At 58.7% G+C, this 21,813-nt stretch overlaps 1 protein-coding gene across 3 annotated transcripts; it reads left to right on the top strand.

Moving 5' to 3' along the window:
• Nucleotides 1-270: 270 nt before the first annotated feature.
• Nucleotides 271-21,808, top strand: TRIM62 (tripartite motif containing 62). Of its 3 annotated transcripts, none has more exons than XM_090023929.1 (5): nt 271-607; nt 9,016-9,111; nt 15,788-16,044; nt 16,380-16,561; nt 19,455-21,808. In XM_090023929.1, the coding sequence occupies exons 1-5, from the start codon at nt 308-310 to the stop codon at nt 20,003-20,005; spliced, it is 1,386 nt and encodes a 461-aa protein (XP_089880055.1). In that variant the 5' UTR covers nt 271-307; the 3' UTR covers nt 20,006-21,808. The 3 variants fall into 3 exon arrangements, with proteins under 3 accessions (XP_089880055.1, XP_089880054.1, XP_089880053.1); XM_090023928.1 differs by having other exon boundaries at nt 271-721; nt 16,446-16,561; XM_090023927.1 differs by having other exon boundaries at nt 271-721.
• Nucleotides 21,809-21,813: the final 5 nt, after the last annotated feature.

Here is a 21,813-nt window from a genome sequence, read left to right as displayed (position 1 = left end):
GTGGGCAGATGGGCGCGGGGCAGGAAGCAGGAGCGGCAGGGTCCCGGGAGCAGCCAGGAACAGGGCCGAGGCTGCCCGAAGCCTCGGTGCCCCGGTGCCAGCATGGTTACCGCGCCAGGCCCAGCCCGGCGGGCATCGCACGGACCCGCAGCTGGGCTTCTGGTGGTCACGGGCAGGAAACCCGCTGCCCCCGCTGCCCAGCGGAGAAGGGGGCGGCCACCGCCGCCTGCCGGGCCCGAGCGCGGGGGCGGGGCGGGGCGGGGCCGCGGAAGGGGAAGAGGCGCCGCCCCAGCCCCGCGCGCCGGCCATGGCCATGGCGTGCAGCCTGAAGGACGAGCTGCTGTGCTCCATCTGCCTGAGCATCTACCAGGACCCGGTGAGCCTGGGCTGCGAGCACTACTTCTGCCGGCGCTGCATCACGGAGCACTGGGTGCGGCAGGAGCCGCAGGGCGCCCGCGACTGCCCCGAGTGCCGCCGCAGCTTCGCCGAGCCCACGCTCTCGCCCAGCCTCAAGCTGGCCAACATCGTGGAGCGCTACGCGGCCTTCCCGCTGGACGCGCTGCTGGGCGCCGGCCGCGCCGCCTTCCCCTGCAAGGACCACGACAAGGTGAAGCTCTTCTGCCTCACGGACCGCGCCGTCGTCTGCTTCTTCTGCGACGAGCCCGCGCTGCACGAGCAGCACCAGGTCACCAGCCTGGACGACGCCTTCGAGGAGCTGCAGGTGCGGCCGGGCGGGGCCGCGCTCCTCCGGGGCCCGGGCAACGGGCTGCTGCTGGGCCGGAGCCGGATGCTGGCTCGTGCCTCCTAGCTGAAGGCAGCATTTACTGCCTCGCTAAGGATTCGTGGGGTTGGGGGCCGGGGCTCCTGCTCCTCGAGCTCTCCCCTCCAGGCTGGCGCTGGAGGGGGCTGTCCCCGCGCTCTCAGTGAGGATGGGACGGGACGGGACGGGGCTGGCAGGCTGCTGGCGAGGGGTCTAGGGCACCAGAGCCCCTGGGAGGCTGCAGCAGAGAGAGAGAGATGAGCCTCGGCTGCTCCGGGGGCAGGGGCCCCGCGGGCATGGGAGCACGCGTGCGGCCCGCCTCTGGCCCCAGGAGGGGATGCTGGTTCTCAAGGGCTGCCCGAGCCTTGCGGCGCCAGGACTCGGAAGGTCTCCGAAATCCTCCTGTGTGCGAGTCGTGCCCTGCAGCTCTTCCTTGCTGAGCTGGTGAAACCAGGGCTGCTTTTGTCTGCACCTGGCATTGTTTCTGCTCCTTGACTCGTGCAGCAGACATCAGAGCAACTTGGCAGCTCAGGGATAAAACATGAATATTCCCCAGCTGTCAGTTGTGGTTTCTATTTGGCACCAGCCCAGGCTGACTGCGGGCATTGCCTGGCTGGACCAGGGCAGGGGCCTATTTGGCCTGACCTTGCTGGACAGCATCAGCTGCTTCCGAGGAAGTCACAGGGCTCCTCCAGCTACCCGCAAGGGAAGTTTGCCCCAACCTACTTGAATGAGCTGGGCTGATGCGTGCAGCAGAGGGGCTTGTGGTGCTGATCTATATTTTATTTGAGTGTTCAGATTGGCCGTATCAGTCCTGTGCCTCCAGAGATCTTGTGGCAAGGAGTCATGTGGGTTAATTCAGCGCTAAGGAGAGGAGTCTCCCTGTCTGTGACTGGGAAGCTGCCTTCCACTTTCAGGGTGCTCCCCCCTCATGAGTGTTCACGTGGGCCAAGCTCAGGTGTTTCAGGAGATGTGGGAGTGCAAGCAAGGGTTTCATGCAGGTGTCAGAATGGGCAGGGCCTGGGTGCTGGGCAACGCTGGGTGTTGCACCGAGTGCATCGGGTCAAGTCTTGAGTGATAGAAGCTGCTTGTGTTTGCAAAATACAGATCTTCATCTGTTATGAGCTGGACACTCCAGCCGCAGCTCTGTGATTAGTGACTGTGACCTTGCTTCAGGGTCTCTGTCTTGCTGGCTTTGAAAGCTATTGGTATTTATTGGCTGCAGCCTCCTTTACAGAAGAGCTGTTCAGAAAAGGGAGTGCCCGGGAGCTCAGGAGGGAGCTGGAGTGCTTTGCCTGCCTTTCTGATATTGTGGTCTGGTTGTCTCGCTGTTGTCTTTGTCCCAGCATGGGGAGGGTGGTAGCTGGATGCATAACTCCCTTCTCAGACCATGTTATCCCTAGCCATTACTTGGCCAAACCTCTGGCGTCTCCCAAAGTGACCTCTCCTGCTTGAAGAATCCCCAGGGGCTCCAGCTGCGTCCTGCTCCCCACTGCAGTGCACTGGTGTTATCCCAGCTGCAAAGCAGCTAGCACAGCACATGATGAGCATACAAGGGATTCGGCAGCTTGGAGCTCTTCTCTTGGGGCTGGGCACAGCCGTCCATCACCAGGATGTCTGAGCGCCTTCCACAAACATCAGCAGCAAGCGCCCCAGCAGATCTCTGGCACTTGGCCATTTGGATGGGGGGGAGTGACAAATCCACTTCCTGCTTTGGCAGGGCTTTGCTGTGTGTGGAGGGGTACTGCTAGGAGTGTCAGGTATGTGGTGGACAGAGAAAGCTCTGCAGTGCTTTGAGTAGACTTGGGCTCAATTCTCCTGATCTCTGGAAGTCTGTTCCAGAGCTGCATCTCTGGACCAAGATGGCTTTGCCACCAGCCCTCACATGCCTACTCCTGGACTTCGAGATCTGCATTGTCCCCAGGAGCACGGCTGTCACCCATGGTACATAGATCCACATTCAGTCTTTGGTGCAGCAGAGGCTTGATCCACTAACTTGGTTGAGAACTAGGTCCAAGACTTTAACCTGGCACTAGAAGCTGATGGGGGAACTGGCAGAGGGGCCAGAGCACAGCAGCGATGTGCTATCAGCAGCCAGAGCCATGAAGGCAGGAGGCAGCTGCATTCTGGTCCAGCAGGGCTCACTGGTGGCAGCAGCAGGAAGAAAAATTTCACAGTGAGGAACATGCATGTGTGTACAGGAGCAACTACTGCAGAGAAAGCTCTGGTGCAGAGGGCAGTCGGAGGCTGCACAGAACTTGCCAGGCTCTGATTCACACGTGTCCTTATCAGGCAGCCTCCTGACCCCTCCAGGCCATCTGCATTGCTCCCATGGAGCACAGTGCTGTTCACCTCACGCCAGATGCCATGTGGCTTTTGGCCCTCAGTTTACTTAGTTTGGTTGCATCCTTTTTTCATGTTGCTACAAGGGAGGGAGCAAAGTCTGGCTGTGTTCTTGTGTGGCCCCCGTCATGCCAGGTCCTGCCACAGAGAGCTTGCAGTCAGGTGAGGACAGAGGCTGTGCAGACACCAGCATCGCATGCAGTGGAATGGGAGATTAAGCACCCAGCCCTGGATAGCAGGGGAGAGTTGCTTGAGAAGAGGGAGACTGCAGGAGGTGACATGCCTGCTGCTGGGTCTAGCTGATATTGGCAGGAGGAGAAAGGGTCATTTCCCATCCTTGGAAATTCCTTCTCATTTCAGCCAAATGCCTGAGGTTCATGTAGGAAGGAGAGGGAGGAGGAGAAAGTGTTTCGCCTTCCTTGCAAGCAGGCACCTCTGGCACCAGTGCCCTCTGCAGGGGGTGCTCTGTGCTGGAGGGGTGCCACGTTGGAGTCTCCAGATGCACTTGCCACAGATGGTCTGCAGCCGGTCCCTGGTGGTCGCTGTGGGCCCTGCCGTGTGGGCAGGTGTTCAGGCACACATACGCTTAAGAAGGGATCTGCATTTGCTTACTTGATCTCATCTCCTGGATTTTGTGGATCTAAATTGGTGCCCAAGGGATTTAGATGTTTAATGTGATTAGGCAGGAGCTTAGAAGGGACAGGTGGTCTTGTCTCTTCCTGCCTCCCTTCCTGGAGCTCCCTTTACAGCTTTTGGGCAGGAGTTTGCCTTGTGAGTCCTCATGTCTGTCCCTTCCTCGCCCCACAGCTTGTGCATCTCCCATCCCAAGCAGGGAAGCCAGCTCCTCCACGAGGCAGTGGGCAGTGCCTTTGGAGCCAGCCACAGGGCTTGACTGCAAGCAAATTCCCCTGTAACGGGGAGGGGCAGAGTTGGCACTGGCTGCAGGGGACACAGCTGGGGAATTCCTCTGTGCTGGGATCGGGATGGTTAGTGCCTCTGCAAAGCATGGGTGGCCGGCCTTGGTGCCTGGTAATCATCTGTCCGACTGTTAGCCGAGTCCCACAGAGGCAGTGCTAATGGGCAGTGGCTGCTGGCCCTGCCTGTGCTCTGCTACCAGCCGGGAGCTTTGGCAGAGGTTTGTTTCTGTGAAGGAGGCAGCAGAGAGGGGTCTGTGCCCTGATAACAGGCCTGGGGCTAGCTCGGTGCCCTGCAGGACTGGCTGTGGGAACAGCCTGACGCAGCAGATGCAGATGCCTGGGCTCTTTACCCCAGTGTGTGGGTGTTGCTACTTTGACCAGCTGTGGAGACCAGCACAAGTACTGCCACAGCTGATCCTGGGGTCCAGGCAGGTTAAGCCAGCCTGGGCAGTGCCTTTGGGGCAGGCTCGGTGCTCTGGCCTCTGCTGGGGGCCTGTTGCAAGCCAGGACCAAATGCACATCAGCTATCATCTCTGTGCTTGGAGGCACGGCGGGCTCATTAGCGTGGTGCCCGTTGGCGGGTCTCTGGTGGAGGTGCAGAGATGGGGCAAAATTGTCAGTCTGGTGTCTGGCTGAGCTGAGTGCGAGGCACGGGACATCTTGTTGGCATGGGCCTCTCCCCTGCGCTGTGTGGGGAACTGCGCTGAGCTGACTGTTACATGGGGTGACCAGGAGGCCTGAAGGTCCCTGGGGTCAATAGTTGGGGTCTGCCATGGCCTCGTGGGAGACGGGTGTGTTGCAGCCACAGGAACAGTCCCCGCCCCATGTCCTGCAGCCATCGATTTCCCTGGGGGGCTGTGGAGGACAGTGAATGTCCTTCAGCATATAATGCCATTGTGCAGGAGCAGTGCTGCTGGTGCAGATGGGAGCTCCCTGCCTGGCTTCTGCTGACGTGGCTCCTCGCTGGTCCAAACTCCACCAGCTCCTCTGCTTCTGCAGGGTTAGCCTTGGCCCCTCCCTTCCACACCAGGCCTGGCGGTGGGCCCCACAAACAGGCGCTCTGCCCCACCCCATGCCACACTGCACCTCAACCGTGCTGTGCACAGCCCTGCTGAGCTGCTGGTGATTGGACATTGATTGCTCACTCCCCAGACAGTGTTAACAGGGCAGCTGACAGGTGTCGGCAGGACCCGTGGCAGGGAGACGGAGCGTGGTGCAGAGCGAAAGGGCTTGTTGCTCCCTGTGCTGTGATGGGAACATGACAGCGAGCAGCAGGGACATGGGCAAGAGGCACGGCACAGACACCCTCTGAGGGAGAGGCAGCCCCTGGCAGGGGCAGCTGGCTCAGAGCAGCCTCCCTCACTTGCCCTGGAAGGCGGTTCCTACAGCCCCAAGTTCCCAATCTTTTTGGACGGGAAGAGCTACCAGGGCTGGGCAGCAAGTGAGAGGACGGCCTTCCCCGCCAGCACGAGTCCTGCCTTCCCCCTGTTCCCGTGGCCCTGCCTTCCCCCACTGGGTGAGCGTGCTGCATTTCCCTGGCATCTTTCAATTAATCCCTTGATGCAGCCTCCATCGAGGAATCATTTCACTTGCTGCTTAGCTGCAGCCAGCTCTGGGGTAGAGCGTTGCAACTGGTGAATGCTGCACAGCCATGCTGCCTGACTGCTCCAGGCAAGCAGACTGGGTCTGTCCAGCAGGGCAGGGGATCTTGGGGAGGCAAGGAGTAATTGCCCGCGTGGCAGCTGGGTGGGGGCCAGACCCAGCTGTGGGGGAGAGGAGGTGCCATATGATTGCTTGTGAGCACAGGTGTCTCTGGCCTGCCCTGTCCCCCAGAAAAGAGAAGGAGCAATGAACGAGCAGCACCACTTCTTGCAACCCCTTGTCTGTGCTGAAGATCTCCCATCCCAGCAGGGACAAAGGCTGACCTTGCTTAGCTTGAGAAGCAGAGCACAGCCCCAGGCAGCCTGGCGTCCAGTCAACGAGGCTGCCCCTTATGCTGGCACGAACCGCCTTCTCCTGGCACCACCTCCGCAGGCAGCCCTGCCTCCATTCCCACTTTCCTCCCGGCTCCCTCTTTGCTAAAAAGGACAGCCCCAGGTTTGCACCGTTCTTGCCAGAGGTGAAGGGGCTGGTCTTTCTCCTTGTGCAGCAAGGAAAGGCTCCAGGCTTGTTGCGAGGAGGTTTGAGCATCTGTGGGCAGCAGCATGTGCCACGCATGCCCAGAGTGAAGCAGAGATGGGGCAGTTCTCTATTCTCCAGCTCCACTGTAGAAATCACCATCTCCTCTCTTCTTTTCTTTGGTGCTTCTGGGTTTGAGTTCATCTCTCCCTGGTTTTCCTGCGCACGACGATAACTGTGCCTTTGTCTGCACTGTTGTTTTCTCAGTGTTGGCCCTGCACATACTGGTGCTGTAGTAGCTGTCGGGGATCAGGCCTCTGGCCCCCCCCCGCCCCGAGTGTGAGACCAGGCTGCTTAGCTAGTGCAGTAACTGCTGCCATATGTAAGCAGCAGGCTGCTGGCCCTGGGGACCAGCCACTAGTGGGAGATGGGCTTTGTAGTCTTGTCTCGGGGTTGGGGCACATCAAGGGCTGAGACCAGTGTGTTGCATTGTGGCACCTTGGTTCCACGCTTGGGAGCCTTGAATTCAAACAAGGTCCTGACGCCCCTGTCCACTCACTGAGCTGACCGCAGCTGCAGGGAGCTAGGCAGGCTGGTGCTGGCAAGGAAGCACTGGGAGGCTAGGTGCATTGATGCTTACACAGTGATTTGAGGGCCCTGGAAAAGGGCAAAGTATTGGAGGATCTTTGTTTTCGGGGAAAATGCCAGAGGCTGGGAAACTAGTGGCTTGTACATCTAGCATGTGCTGTCATGATTGCGGGGTTGCTGCCTGGCTCCATACACCTGCCTTTGTGAGAAGGGGCCTAGGTTTGCTTGCCTGGGCAAGCCTTGGACGGCAAGGGGCAGTGCCCCCATGCTGGAATGGCTGGTGGCTCTGCACTGTAGGCTTTCACTGGGTAAGCATCAGTGCACCTTCAGGTCTGGGGCTTCCGATTGCTGGGGCTTGTATGGCCTGGAAAATGTCAGGCTGTTTTTATTAGTCACAGTTTCTTTAAATGACCATACATTTAGTTATGGAGAGTGCTGAGAGCTGTGCCCTTGTGCGTGGAGTGTTTGCAGTGGTGGGTGTGGGCCTGGAGGATGGCGGGGTGTAGGATGAGGGTGGCTGTGGAGGGGTTTCCGACATGCGGGAGCCTGTGTGCTGTACAGGGTGGGGGTGTGAAGGGGGAAGCGTATCATCAGGGCATGGCTGTGTGGGACTTGCAGAGGGAGGTACTGTGAATTTGTGCAGGGGTGCGTGTGTGCGTGCCTGCACGTGCCTAGGAGTGCTCTCTTGTCTGCCCATTATGAACACCAGACTTCCGCACTGTCACGCTTCATTTCCTTGGCCCTGGCCAAACCCCCGCATTAGCTGCTACCCTTGCAAACAAAGAGCGGGTGTGAGAGCAGTTCCTGGCACCACCGCAGAGCTGCTTTCCCCCTGTGCACGCCAGGGACCACACACACGTTCAGCGCTGTCTGCTTGATCTCATCATGCTGTTTTCCCCAAAGGCAAGGCTGGAGGCCTGCCACAGGCCATCGAGGGCCCTACTTGTGACAAGCGCCTGAGCATCTCATCGGGCAGAGTGGTGGCAGGAAGTGGGGCATGCGTGACTGGGGAGAGACACTGCCAGAGCTGGGAAGCCCCTCCGGGCCCAGGTCATGCTAGGGGAGAGGAGTTAGTGCAGGGTCTCGGCATCAACCGTTTGGTTTTATCTCTGGCCCGGAGCACGTCCATTCATTCTTGTGACATAAAAGCATTTGCTATAGCTGCTGAAGCAGGTCAGATCCAGTTCGGGGGGTGCCCCCTCCAGTGTCAGTGGGGGGCAACGGTGTCCCCTATGCGGAGCACTGCAGCTTTGAGGTTCAGCATGGCACGTCCTGCTCAGCTGCCCTGGGTGAGGGTCAGGTGGGAGGATGGCTCTTTGGTGCGGCCCTGTCTGCCCCACTGCTTTCCCCAGCAATCCAGCTGAGACCCCAGCGCTCCCTCGGCTGGCAGGACGCCCAGAGCCCTGCCAGCACGAACGCCCCGGCCCGTTCCATGCCCGGGCGCCCTCTCCTTGGGGGTGGCTGGGTAAAGAGCCACGCTTGCCAGTGGGCATTATTGTGTCAGGCCACCCAGCCAAGGGCTTTGTTGTGCTCCACTGGGCCTGCTGTTCAGCTTTCTTAGTTCTCTCTCCCCCCGCTACTCCCCTCGTAGCTCCCCCCGGGGCAGGGGTCAGCTGGAGTGGCTGAGTGCACAGCAGTCAGGGTGGTGGGTCAGCGCGAGTCAGGAGTCCTGAGCCTGTGGGAAGGAGGTGACGGGTCAGGAGAGAGCGAGGAGAGGCAGTGTGGTTGCGTAGTGGAAGCCCAGGTCAGGCCCCGCCACGTGTTCCCCAGCCCCCCGCTGACATGAGCCCTCGTTAGGCCCGGGCCTGTTGCTCCCTCCCAGCCTTTCCCCTGGAAAGGGGCAGTGCCCTTCTCATCTTCCCCACCCCAGCAGCAAGGCGCGATTTGCTCCTGTGTGGAAGCGCTGCATGTTCCCTGGAGGAGCTTGTTCAGTGCTTGCTGCAGATTAGCATCTGAGTGGTCTCTGAGCATACCTGTGGTGAAGGCCTGGAAGAGATGGGCAGAGCTCTGATGTGCCACTGCATCTTGCTCCTGGGGCTTGGTGTCCTCGCACGCCTCTGCCTCCTGGAGCAGCCGGCCTGGGGTGGCTCTTAGGGTGGCTGTGCTGGGTCAAAGCACTGGCCCTTCCCGCCCTCGTGGGCTGCCCCGTACCATTGTAGAGGGGCGTGCTGCAAGGGGTAAGGATGAGGGCAGGCCCCTGGGCCCCATCACAGCCTCTGAGCTGCTATGTGCAGTAGGCGCGTGCTCGGCTCCTCTGACTCGTCCGCTTGTCTCCTTGCCTCGTTTCAGAGGGAACTGAAAGAGCAGCTCCAGGCACTGCAGGACAGCGAGCGCGGGCACACGGAGGCCCTGCACCTGCTCAAACGCCAGCTGGCTGAGACCAAGGTAATGGGGAGTGGGCCCTGCCTGGCTGGGACTGGAGGTGGTGGGGTGGGGGGCACCGCAGCACTTCCAACGGTGGAGGCAGGGAGGCCTGTGGCTGCTGTCTGGATGTGGAGCCTGAGGCCCACGGGCCTGCAGTGTCCAGCACCTCTGGCCACATAACTGAGATGGGCAAGTTGGTCCTGTCCCTGGGATGGAGTGGAGCCTTCCAGCCCTGGTTTGTGGGGGATGCTGCTGACCCTGGCCTGGCCAAGCGGTCTGGGAAGGAGGGGAGCGCGGGAGGGCCTGGGCATGGGGGAGAGGCTGCATTTTGTTTCTCTTGGTGAAGTGCGGGAGAGGAGGTGGCCGCCAGCCTCATGTGAGCAAGGGGTGGGGAGCCACAGCACACGTACTGAAATTGCAGCGAGGCAGCGGAGAGGAGCGTGGCCCCTGAGCAGACAGGATGCGCGTGTAGAGGAGGAGAGCGGGTAAATATAGATGGGGGGCTGGCAGGCTCACTGGCTTGTGGCCGGGGTGCATTGGTGTCTGAGACTGGAAGGAGCTGCCATGGGAGAGGCGGGGAGGACAGACCTTCTCATCCTGATTCTCTCTTCTGTTCTCACTGTCCTGACCCACATCAGTCTTCTTCCAACATCTCAGCCTGGAGGCTTACACACCAGCTGTGACCTAGAGGCCAGTGAACTTAGAGAGTAGCTGGGTCTGTCAGGTCCTGCCTGCTGGGTTCTGACTGTATCATTTTCCCATGCTGTGTCCAGTCTCCTTCCCTGAGAGAGGTGACACTGAGCCCAACCTGCCAGGAAAAAGCTAGGAAGTTGCCTGTGGGTGGGTGCTGCAGCCCAGCCAGCCACCATGCACCGTGCCCAGGCACCTGGCGTGTGGCTCTTCCCTTGTGCCACCCTCTTGCTCCTTGTGATGTTACCACCCTGCAGCACAGGCAAAGGAGTCCCCTTGCCCTGCCAGTCAGGTCCCTGGGGCTTCTCCGCTACCTATCCGCTGCTGAGGGCAGGCTGCTCTTGCAGCCTAGATGAGGTGCTGTTGGTTATGAAGTGTATTGGAGTGGGGCACAGAGGCCCCAGCTGAATCGGGGGTTTTGTTGTGCTGGGTGCTTCACAAACGCACTGAGGAGCACTCCCCACCCAGGGCACTCAGCCTGAACTGACAGACGGGGAGGACAGAAGAACGACAATGATATGCCATCATGGATGGAGACCGGCTGTGGAAAAGTACTTAGTCAGGTATTCGAGCCTCTGCTCTCAGCGTGGTAGAAGATGGGTCTTCATTTCCCTCTGTGCAGGGTGCTGAGCACACCTGAAAAAACCTGCCCCTAAGTGGCATGCCTGAGGCCACGCAGGGGATCTGGTAGAGCCAAGACCTTCACCCGCCTCTTCTGAACTGTGCTGCAGTGCTGGAGCCGCACAAGGCCCCTCTGCTAGGGTGGGAGAGGAGCTTCCCTGAGAGTGCTGCCTGTGGCCTGCCCGGCTGGCTGGGCGGGGCTGTTTGCATACGAAATGCCTTCTGTCTCTCTCCAGCAGGTTTATGAGGTAGGATTGTCCAGCACCTGAAATACATTCTCCTCTCCTCCCTCCCCCACCACAGGGCTTGTCCACTGTGCCGTTTTATGAGCTGTTTTTATTTATCTCCTTGCTCTTCCTGTTTCCTGTCCTTGCTTACTTGAAAGGTGACCTTTGTTCTGGAATGGCTGCTGTCCCTTTGAGGGGGCAGCTCCTTTTTCTCTACCACACAGCTGCTGGCATGGGCTGTTTTAAACCAAAAGTGTCTTTCCTCAACTGGAGCAGTTGCTTGGGACACCACCTTCCTTCTCTGCAAAGGGCATCTGGCTGCAAGCTGGGCTTTGGCTGCTGCTGAATTAGGTCTGTCCAGTGCTGCTGCTGCTGTTGCTCAGTGGGACTGGTTGGACCCTTGCTGTGGGGATGGTACCATTAACCACATGCATTGTACCCATCCTCCATGGAGCCTCATTCTACCACTGTTTTCCCTGCAGCCCAATCCACAGCTGCTGTGCCAGCCAGCGCATCCATGCTCTGGGACTGGCTAAACATGGCAGCTGTCTTCCCACTAGGGCTGTTTTGGCATGTTCCCTTTTCTGGAAAGGCCTGTGCCCTTGGATCCTTTCAGGGTGAGGTACCAAACAATCTCTCTTTTCCCCTGGCCTCCCTTTCCATCTCTGATGGTGGTAGGGTATTCCCAGTGCCTTGTTAACACGGGAGGGAAAGAGGGACCAATATAGCCATGCCCAGACATCCAAAAATCTCAAGGAATTGCAAGGTTAGCTTGAAAATGGGGATTTAAAATGGCTCATTTCATCACGTTCTGGTTTTTGAGCCTTTTGGGCTGAGCTGGGTGACACCATTGCGCTCGTTCGTGGGGGCTGGCATGCGTTCTGTTTGGCATGGAGGCTGAGCTTTCCACGAGTTCCCGGGGCTCCAGGAGTTGGGGCTCTCAGCAGAACACCCCCCGCTGTGCGGCTCACGAGAAGTGATGAGCTGGCAGCTCTGGGGACAGTGCTGAGCAAGGGGCCCCGGCCCCGACCGGGTCTTGGAGCCCACGGGAGCTCCCTGGTGCCGGGGTGGAGCAGCTGGCTCGCTGCTCCCTGGTGCTGCGGATCTCAGGCCTTTGGCTCGGACTGAAGGGCTGAGAGGTTGCTGAGCCGGCCCAGTGACATGGGAGGCTTTGTGCAGGTCGTAGCCCAGGGAAGGAGCTAAAAGAGCTTTAAGTGACCTTTTACGCTCTCCTGTCTCTGGCTGGTCTGGAGTCCCTGGTAGGCTGCAGATGGTGTAGTCCTCTCTGTCCCTAGCTGTTGTGAGCCCCTGCACAGGCCAGACTCTCCTTAGGGTGCCAGGCTCGTGCTGCCCCCAGTATGTGCCTTTACTGGGGGCATCTGCAGGGCTCTCCCTGGGCAGCCTTCCCCCGGCCAGACTCGGGGCAGTCAGAGCTCCTTGTCACCACTCAGCCCTTTGACTTGGTGTGAAGGGGCTGGAGTAGCAGTGAGGCTCTTGCCCTAAATACCTAATGAGGAAATTGCTTTTCAGGCTGTATCAGCCTCAGTGGTTCTGTTGACTCTGCCCTTTTCCAAGGGCTGCGTCTAAGTGGCTGCCTTTTCTTGCAGCTAGTGAATGAGTCTAGTGTTTTGCAAGGCATTGGTGGCTGAACCCAGGCTTTCTATGCTCTGCCTCCACCCCTTTCCCAAGCACATCCCTGCCAGGGCGCTTTGGCCCTGCCCAGCGCAGCCGTGGGCTCCCACTCACTCAACCCATACAATTTTCTACTGACAGCCCCTTCCACTCAGTACCTGCCATTCCTGTCCAGGGGCTGCCCCTTGCTTTACTGACAGCCCTTGCCCTCTGCAGAGACTGGTATCAGTTTACAGGAAGCTTTTGGGGTGGATTTGTTAGAGCAATGGTCCTTGTTAGACGCGAGGCCCCCCTCAGAAAATGCCAGCACTTAGTTTTCACTCGTCTTTTTAACTACAGAAAAATCTCAGAGGGATTCTTCTGTTGCTGAGAACTGAGAAAGACCCCATCAGGTTTGAAATATCTGGGTTATCTTGTGAATTATGTTTGCACACCTAACAGCACTAACACTGTGTGACACCCTGTGGCACCCCTGAAAGGATCTCAAGGCACCCCAGGGTGCTGCATCACCTGGTTGACAATCACGGTACTAAATCCTAAGAAGTCCCCCAAACTCCATTGCCACATCACGTTAAAAGCATTCTACAGCTCCAGCCCTGACATGCTGCCTCACCCCCGTCCATCGCATCTGGCCTACCAGCGTCATTGTAGCCCCTTGTGGGGCTGGGGACAGAGTTGCCCATGACATTTGTCCCGTTAAAACAATAAAACATAATGCCTGATAATGACCTTTACATGCTGGGAGGCCATAAGAACTGGGTGAGTTTGAAACCGTCGCTGAGACCAGTGAACTTGACCTGTTGCGGTGCCGTTTTGTTCATACAAAGGCCAGAGCTTAAGAGGAAATGAAAAGGGAATGCGATTTAAATCGGATCCTTCAGAGCTGTTTTGTATTGGGAACATTACGCCACCAAATATCCGGCTCTGATGATGAAACTCCTTTTATTAAAAGGATCCTGCCAAGATGAAAAAGATATAATGTCCCCATTCTGTCTGTAAGCTGCCTCTGATCAGGGAGGTGGAATGGGCTGCACACCGTGGATTTACCTCCTTGCTGCTTGTGTGATCTGCTCTTTGCGTTTTGCATGGCAGCTGGACCAGTCGGCTTTGCTTCAGCTTGGCCTCCCTTCCAGTTTCTTAATGTCTTCAGATCCCAGATCTGCCCAACAGATCAGCAGGGCCACCCTGCAGCGTGCTAGGATCCTGAGGAAGGCCCCACCTGCCTTAAAATCATGGTATTAAAAGTAACAGGAGGTTTTGCCTTCTGAGTTTTGAACCCGTTAGAAATTGCGCTTTCAGCCCTCCCCCCAGCTAGTAGGATTACAGACATACTTGCCTGCTTAAAGTGAGTTTGGAGAGTCTCAGTTGCGTGACTCCAGGAGTTGGGGTTTCAGGGAACCCTCAAGTATCAAGAAGTGGGAAGAGCTGCTGAGGCAGATGTGGCCACCCAGTTTCCGGGAGCGTTAACACCAGACGCGAACCTCTTGTCTGGCAGACTTCTGTTTCTTGCTTCTCTAAATGCTGGAGTGCAGTTAACGGCGCCCCTCTCCAATGAGCACGTTCTCCTGGTTGATGTTGTGCTTTCTGGGCTTTTGAACCACGCTTAAGGACAATCCCTTCTTACAACTCTCCTTGGCGAGGATGTTTGAAAAAGAAAGCCCCGACTGGGCTGGGAGCAGGTGTGCTGCGACCACTTCCTGCCAGGCTCAACGGCTGTGTTGTGTCTTATTGTTTGCCTGTATTCCCCCCGGCCAGCTGTGTCCATCTGCTGCCTCTTGTCTGAGGCCGAGGCCAAGCCCATGCCCCGGGCTGCTGGCAGCAAGGCTGCGTGAGTCTGGGGGCTGCCGAGCCCTCACGGACACTTGCTGTGCCAGCAAAGTCTCTAGTACAGGCCCTGTTCTACCAGCATAAAGGCACTTCTCTCTGCATAGGCGGCTTCCTCCTCGGTGTGGCTTTCTGATGCTTGTAGCAGAATTCAGCTTTGCCTGGATAATTGCATTCAGAGTGCTGCTGGCACGGCTGCGTCCGGTGGCAGCGTGAAAAGCTCAGTTCCCTCACCAGTGGATCAATGGCAGCTGCGGTTACAGCACGTCCTCAGTGAGCCAAAGAACAGCATTTGTTGTGCCAGCTTGAAGCAGTCGACACTGGGCAACAAGCTGTTCTTTCTTAAGCTTGAGTTAATACAGTGGTACCCAGGGCACAGGATTGGTCCGTAACTGAGGACGTGGTGTCCTGGCCAAAACATCCTTCCTTCTGAAGAACCTTTCTGAGATGTGCCGCACCTCCACTCAGGATTGTTCCCACCTTACCTGGATCCTCACGGACAACTTCCACGAGCATTTTCTGGCAGAACAAACCAGTTTTCCTACACAGCAAAGCACATCTAGTATAGACGTGGCCCTTGCCTTGGACTGTGGGGTCTGCAGGCTGGTTAGTACAGCACTAACCAGGAGTGAGGATCTGATAACGTTCTGGGTCAGACGTCCCACCATCCCAGGGCTGGATCGTCAAGGACTCCATACCCGCAGTCGGGGGTCAGAATCTTCCCAAGCCTCAGCTCTAGTCTAGGCCCCAAGCTGAGGGCTGGATTCTCAGAAGTACTTTGCACCCAGCGGACACCGCTCTGGCTGCATTGTTCACAAAGCATTGAGCTCCTCTGAAAACCCAGCCACTTATGTTAGCTGCCAGATAGGAACAGCTTTGGAAAATGTCTGCTTGGTGTATAGTCAGCCCCACCTCTTCTCCTGTGTTCCAGCAATAAGTCAGTGTCCCACGTGGCCTGATGCATTTCTCATCCAGTGACAGGTAAAGAGAATCGGTTTTGGAAAACAGGAGAATTACAATTATTTAGAAGGGGCTGCAGGACCAGGCTCACAGTGACACCCAAGCTCTGATTTTTAGGGTGACTAGATCTCAAGCTAACTGGATCTCTCTCAATATTGCCCAAGTGGAAAAAGAAATCTCCGTAGCATGTTTCCAGTAACATCGTAATTATACTGCTTCCTTCAAGCAAAGTATTGCAAAGGGGCGGGGGAGGGAGCAAGACATTGCTTCAGAAGGCTGAGGATGGGAAGGAGTGGAGTGGTGCATCATGGCGCATGGCAAGGAAAAGTGCTGTTATATTCTTAGCATCATGTCCAGAGGAAGGAGAGGAGCAGGAGGCTGGGGGAGCTATGTAGGGATGGGATGAGGGGTTCCCAGGCCTGTTCCCAGCTGTTCTTTAGCTTCCGGCAGATGCCTTCCCCTCTTGGAGACTGATCTTAATAGAGGAGACAAGGGCAGGGAAGTGGGGAGGTAACAGAGAGGGGCCTGGGAGGAGAGAAGGCTGGAGCGGCAGGGCCCTTGCTCCTGATGTGCAGCCCATCAGCAGAGCTGAGCATGGGGCGCTCCAGAGCGGGAAGGCCATGGACTGGGGTTAGGGGCATTGGCAGAGCTGGGGGCAGGAGCTGACCTCGGTGGCAGTGAAGATGCCCTCCAGCCCAGGAGGAAGCAGCCAGCATGACCCCTCCCTCTGTCTGCCTGTTCAGTCCTCTGCCAAGAGCCTGCGGGTCACCATTGGGGAGGCCTTTGAGCGGCTGCACCGGCTGTTGCGTGAGCGCCAGAAGGCCATGCTGGAGGAGCTGGAGGCTGACACAGCACGCACGCTGACTGACATAGAGCAGAAGATCCAGCGCTACAGCCAGCAGCTGCGCAAGGTGCAGGAGGGCAGCCAGATCCTGCAGGAGCGGCTGACCGAGGTGGACAAGCACAGCTTCCTGGCGGGCATCAGCTCGCTCTCCGAGAGGTGCGTGCCGCCTCCCTGCCCGTGGGGCCTGTTCCTTTCTTGTCAGCGGGGCGGGCTCCTGGATATGCCGAAGGGTTCTGGCCAGCAAGGGCAGGTGGCTACAGGGTGCCACTAGCCACATTCATCTCTCTGTGTCTGCCTGGTGCCAAAGCTGCGGTGTCAGGGAATGCAGTCCCGTCTTGGGGCACATGGCCCCGTGGGTCTAGTGGCTGTGGCCTCGGACCCTCTGCCCCAGCAGGAGCAAGGACTAGGCTGCGTCACTGCCTGTAGCCTGGTGCTCTGCCCCTCGCTAGACTAGCCCCCCAAGCCCTTGACCCTCTCCCCTTCCTCCCCAGCAAAGCCCCCAGTGCAGTAGAAGCAGCGCAGATGCTTGCCGCTGACCCGACTGCCTCTCCTCCCAGGCTCAAGGGGAAGATCCATGAAACGAACCTCACATACGAAGACTTTCCTACCTCCAAGTACATGGGTCCTCTGCAGTACACGATATGGAAGTCGCTCTTCCAGGACATCCACCCAGGTAAGGTGCCTCCTGCCTGCCGTGGCAGCCCGTGCCCCGCACCCGGCGTTACCATGCACTGGCCATGGGGGCCCTTGGTAGCTTGTCAAGTCACCCATGGGTTTGCTTGGAGATGATGGAGGCTGTGATCCCTGAAGACCAGGCCACGCCAGGAAAGACACGTGAGAAATACCTGGGCAAGGAGGGCAGCCTGCTAGGCCTGGCCTGTTTGCTATGAGGAGATGCAAGGCCCTTGTGCTGCAGCTAACAGCCTGCATGTGGGGGCGAGCCAGGCTGGGGGATGCTGCAGGCTGCTCCCTCCTGCTGCACGTGCAGCTCCTGGCACATGGGTAAGGTGAGGAGCTGGGCTGTGGCTTAGCCCTGGTGCTGCCACTCTGGTGCCCTCCTTGTGCAGTGCAGAGGTGGAGAGGTCAACATCTGCAAGAGGACTTGGCTGCAGAGTCCCCTCCTGTGCTCCCTCTGCCCCTTTAAATTGTGCTCATCATCCCCCCCCCACCTCCCGCTGGCTGCTCCTGGAGCCAGAGGCCCGCTGTGTCCCAGGGGGCAGTCCTGGCGCCAGCTCCTGATGCTGAAGGAGGGGAGAATGCAGCAGAGGCTAACAGAGGCCGTCTCTGCCAGCCTGCTCCCACCCTTGGCTGGGGGGCGGGGGTGTCCCAAAGCACTGGCCCTGGCCTTGACAGGGACTTGTGGAGGCAGGACCCAGTGGGTGCTGGGTGAGACAGTTAGTCCAGGGTTGTGCATGGATCTGGGCAGGTGGGCTTTGAGTTAGTGCATTCTTCCCACTGGGTTCCTCACCACTCATGTGGTGAGGTTTGAAGTGAATTGCATATTAATCAGCCAGTCTGCTCCCAGAGAATCGAGGGGGCAGCCTCGCAGAGAGACACTCCAGGCAGCACCGTTTCTCGCCAGCCCTTTCTGCTGTCAGTAATTCGGAGCCTTCAGCCCCGTGCCCCCCATTCCTCAGCCGAAGCCTCCCCTTGGCAGCCTGCGGTCTGGATGCAGCCACTGCTTGGCCCCAGCCTCAAGAGCTTTCCATACCCTTCTTCCACTGCGCTTGGCTCCAGAGCAGCTCCCGAAACAGTGCAGCTGCAGCAGCCTCCATAGGAGAAGCCACTGTGACAGACTGGACGGAGCTGGGCCTGCCATCGCCTGGGCCCCACGGGTGATCGGGTGCCATGGATGCTGCAGCCTGCAGCCAGGAAGCAGATTTCCTTTCTTGGCCTCTGAAGGCCAGGTCTCAGCTTGGCCAGGTCAGACCTGAAGCAGAGGGGGAATTTGTCTGAGAAATTTCAAGTGAATGGGGCCATTTCTGGTGTGTGTCAGCCCGAGCAGATGCAAGAGCTGGGGTTGGGTTTCATTTTGTTTTGTAAATGCTCTGCAGCAAAAATGAGAGGAAGAAGAAAGATGAGACCGTCCTTGCTGGCTCCTGTGCTGCAGCTGAGTGCCTGAGCCCGGCATTTAGCTGATGAATGCAGAATTTCCGACGGCATTAATTAGCACTGCTGGGAAACATAAGCTCTGATGAGCTTAGCTGGGGCACTGAAAGGGCGTGGAGACCTGTGCTGCCATGAGGGGCTCTTGTCCTCTCCTCTGTAGTGCGCCTACATGCTAAGAGGCTGGGCAGTGGTAGGGAGGGTGTTTTTGCTCGTCTACAACAGTGGTCTCCAAAGTGGGGTGTGTAAGATGATCCATTGGGGTGCAGGAAGAAAATATTAGAACTTCTATTTATATTTATATAAATATACATATAGTGGGGGTGTGTGCTCAAAAATTTCTTACTGATAGGGGTGCGCGATCAAAAAAGTTTGGAGACCACTGGTCTACAAGCTGGGGAGGGCCCAGGAAAGGGTGAATGGCCCCAAGTCCTAGTCAGCTGAGGCCCAGTGCTTGCACTGTAGCTTTCCCTGGGGCTTTCAGCAGCAGGCCCCCTCAGTCAAACCCTGAGAGGGGGGGCTGGTGGGCAGTGCACTGTCACGCCCCCATCTTGCCCTGACCCTCTCTTGCCACCCCTGAGCTGCACATCAGTGCTTTCGTCCTTCTGCAGCTGGGATCCCAAACCCAGTCCCTCATATGTCCATGTTTTCCTCTGTTCTCGCAGCCACAGACCTGCACTCGTGAAGACCCCTTGCACCAGGGCTGGGGGCATGCTGTGAGGTAGGAGGGGAAGCACTGTCCCTGCTGAGGTCATTGCGGGCATCCCACTGCAGACCCCAGGGCAGGCCATTGCAGCTTGGCAGCACAACTTGGCAGCTGTGGTTCTTAACTATCCCACCCACAAGTTGGCCTGCTGAACATGTGCACCTGCCCCATCCTCCCTCCACCCACTGGCGGGTCCCTGGGGAGGAGGGTGTGCCACAGGCAGGGAGGAGGGTCCTTAGCCTGCAGAAATGCAGTAGAGGTTCAAGTACTGTCTCCCGGCCCTGGCACATGAGCTGCACCCTGGCAAAAACACCCCAGCACTTGGCATCCTTGCTCTTCCCGAGGGAAATGCCAATGCTGAGTCATCACTTGGGGACATGGGATACACCCAGGCCACAGGCCCATCACACAAGCAGGCAACTCTTGAGGACCCTTCTGCCCCTGCGCTCATCCAGGTGAGGGCCCCAAGAAGGTGCCTCCAGCAGGACAGGGCTGAAACTTGGGGAAGGGCAAGAGTGTTCCTTCTCCCTGCTTAACCTGAGAGCCCTATTGCAGGTGCCCGACAGCACAGAGCCCTGGGCTGCCCGAGGGGTGGCCCCAAGCACTGGCTGCATGAGGCGGGGGCTGCTTGCCAGCCCTGATTCAGGGCACCCAGTCCCTGCTGCTTTCCCTCCCGTGTGTCTGTGTCGGTGCCTGCGTGGAGCTGGACTCTGCACTGCCTCTGAGTCACGCTCTGTTCTCTCTGCTTCCGCAGTGCCAGCCGCGCTCACGCTGGATCCCGGCACGGCTCACCAGCGCCTCATCCTGTCCGACGACTGCACCATCGTGGCCTACGGCAACTTGCACCCACAGCCACTGCAGGATTCACCCAAGCGCTTCGACGTAGAGGTCTCAGTGCTGGGCTCGGAGGCCTTTGGCAGTGGCGTGCACTACTGGGAGGTGATCGTCTCTGAGAAGACCCAGTGGATGATTGGGCTGGCCCACGAGGCTGTCACGCGCAAGGGCAGCATCCAGATCCAGCCCAGCCGTGGCTTTTACTGCATTGTCATGCATGATGGCAACCAGTACAGCGCCTGCACAGAGCCCTGGACTCGGCTCAATGTCAAGAGCAAGCTGGAGAAGGTGGGCGTCTTCTTGGACTATGACAAAGGCCTCCTCATCTTCTACAATGCCGACGACATGTCCTGGCTCTACACTTTCCGGGAGAAGTTCCCTGGCAAGCTCTGCTCGTACTTTAGCCCTGGCCAGAGCCATGCCAATGGCAAGAACGTGCAGCCACTCCGCATAAACACCGTCCGCATCTAGGGGGCACGCCCAGTGCTGTGACCCTCTTGGCACACCAGCTGGACTCAGACAAGCAGCCCCTTCCCAGCCCTCAGGGCCAGTTGGATTGCAAGGCTCTCAAAGTTGCGTGCCCCGGGCTCTGCTCCTAGCATTACTGGCTGTGAGGAGTCTGGGACCTGCTGGGGTAGTTGGGGAGGATGCTGGGTTCGTGCCTCCCTCTGTCCATGAGCTGCCACTGACTGAACAATCACGGCTGAGCGCAGACAGCCCATGGGCTACCCTCGGGGCTCTCTGATGGGAGGGCTGTCACGCTGATGGTGCCTCTGGCTGGCATGGAGCTGTGCTTAGCCGAGCTGTGTGTTTGAGCTCCCTGCTGGCTCTGGGGATGGGGCATGAGCCTTCCCCCATGGGCAGGCTCCTGGCAGCCTCCACCGTGACTCAGCACTGCCTTAGCGTGAGGCCCCAGAGTGGGCCAGTGCAAGCGCTCTGCAGACGATGAGGCAGGCCCTGGCCCATCTGAGGAATGTGGGGAGGGGGAAGCAGAACACGTGCCAGCTGTGTTGTCAGCTCAGCACCTGAGCTGGGCATTGCCTTCAGTGCAGGGGAGATGCTCAACGGACACTGGCATCCATGCACCCCCAAGAGATAAGGGCTCCAATTCCCAGGGGCTGCATCATAGGCTTTGCAGCGCCCTGGGATCCAGCTAGTGCCGATCATCCCTGCCCAGCCCTGTGGGGCTAGAGCGCTCCTTGCTGGGACCTGACAGCCCCACCCTGGCCTCCCAGCAGCGGGAGGGAAGCGGCTGGCTTTCCCCCTTTGCTGCTCAGGGCGGCAGTGGTGCCAGCCCCCAGTGAGCGCCAGCCGCGCGTTTCCCCCTGATGCACAGGTCTTCCCAGATGGGAGGGTGGGTCTGGGCTCCTTGGCCCAAACAAAGCCCTCTGAGAAGAGTGTGCTTAGGGCATGGGCCCATCCCAGCCCTGCAATCTGGTGCCCAGGAGCGGCCTCCACAAGTGGCCTCTCAGGGCCGTGTGGTGCCCGGACTTGCCACATGCAGGAGGTCAAAGGGGTCACTTCTGTGCTTGCCATGGCCGGAGGTCTAAGCCAGCCCGTGTCCCTGGGGCCCTGCCAGTGCATTTCTGCATGTAGTCTGTGCGGTTGAGACCTGTTGGTAAACCTGCAGCTTCCTGGGTCCTGCCTTTACCCTGGCCCTGTTCTGCTGTGGGGACAGGACTTGCTGCACCGGTTACTTGACTGCCTGGTCCCCACCACCCGCTGCTCTGTGCATGCATGCCCTGGCATCCAGCTCTCAGCTCAAGCGTCACAGGAGAGCTGCTCAGATCCCGCACTAGTGTGAACGCAGCTGGGAGCAGGGTCTATGCATGCATGGGAGCCAGTGCTGACCCAGCTCCCCCTTGCAGGGGGCCAGTGTCTCTGGCCAGCTGCTGAGCCTAGGCAAGCTGCTGAGCCCATCTGCTGCACCCGTTCGGTGGCAGGGCTGGTGATAGCCCAGCCTGCTTCTTCGTGGACTAATGGTGGGAGCCCCGTACCCTGTTTGCAGCTGGCATGGGCCCTGGGCAGGGCCGGGGCCCCGTTTTGGTGATCCGTGTGCAGCTCAGGATGTCCTGGGCCCACCCATGGAGTCTCCTTCCCAGAAGGCCCCACAGCCCCATGGCTGCCCACTTGCATGGTGTGGAGGGGGAGGGGGCAAGGATGGAGGGGCACAGTCCATCTGGAGCCAGGGAGATTGCACAGGGCCAGGGTGGGGGCACTGCCATGTGATGCCCACACCCATGGCTCCAAGCTGGCAATAAATGCTGCACAACAGCCCC

This window comes from Crocodylus siamensis, chromosome 12 (genome assembly GCF_052110815.1).
Source record: "Crocodylus siamensis isolate JL-2025a chromosome 12, ASM5211081v1, whole genome shotgun sequence".
NCBI lineage: Eukaryota > Metazoa > Chordata > Crocodylia > Crocodylidae > Crocodylus > Crocodylus siamensis.
This window is presented reverse-complemented; position numbering and strand designations above follow the sequence as displayed.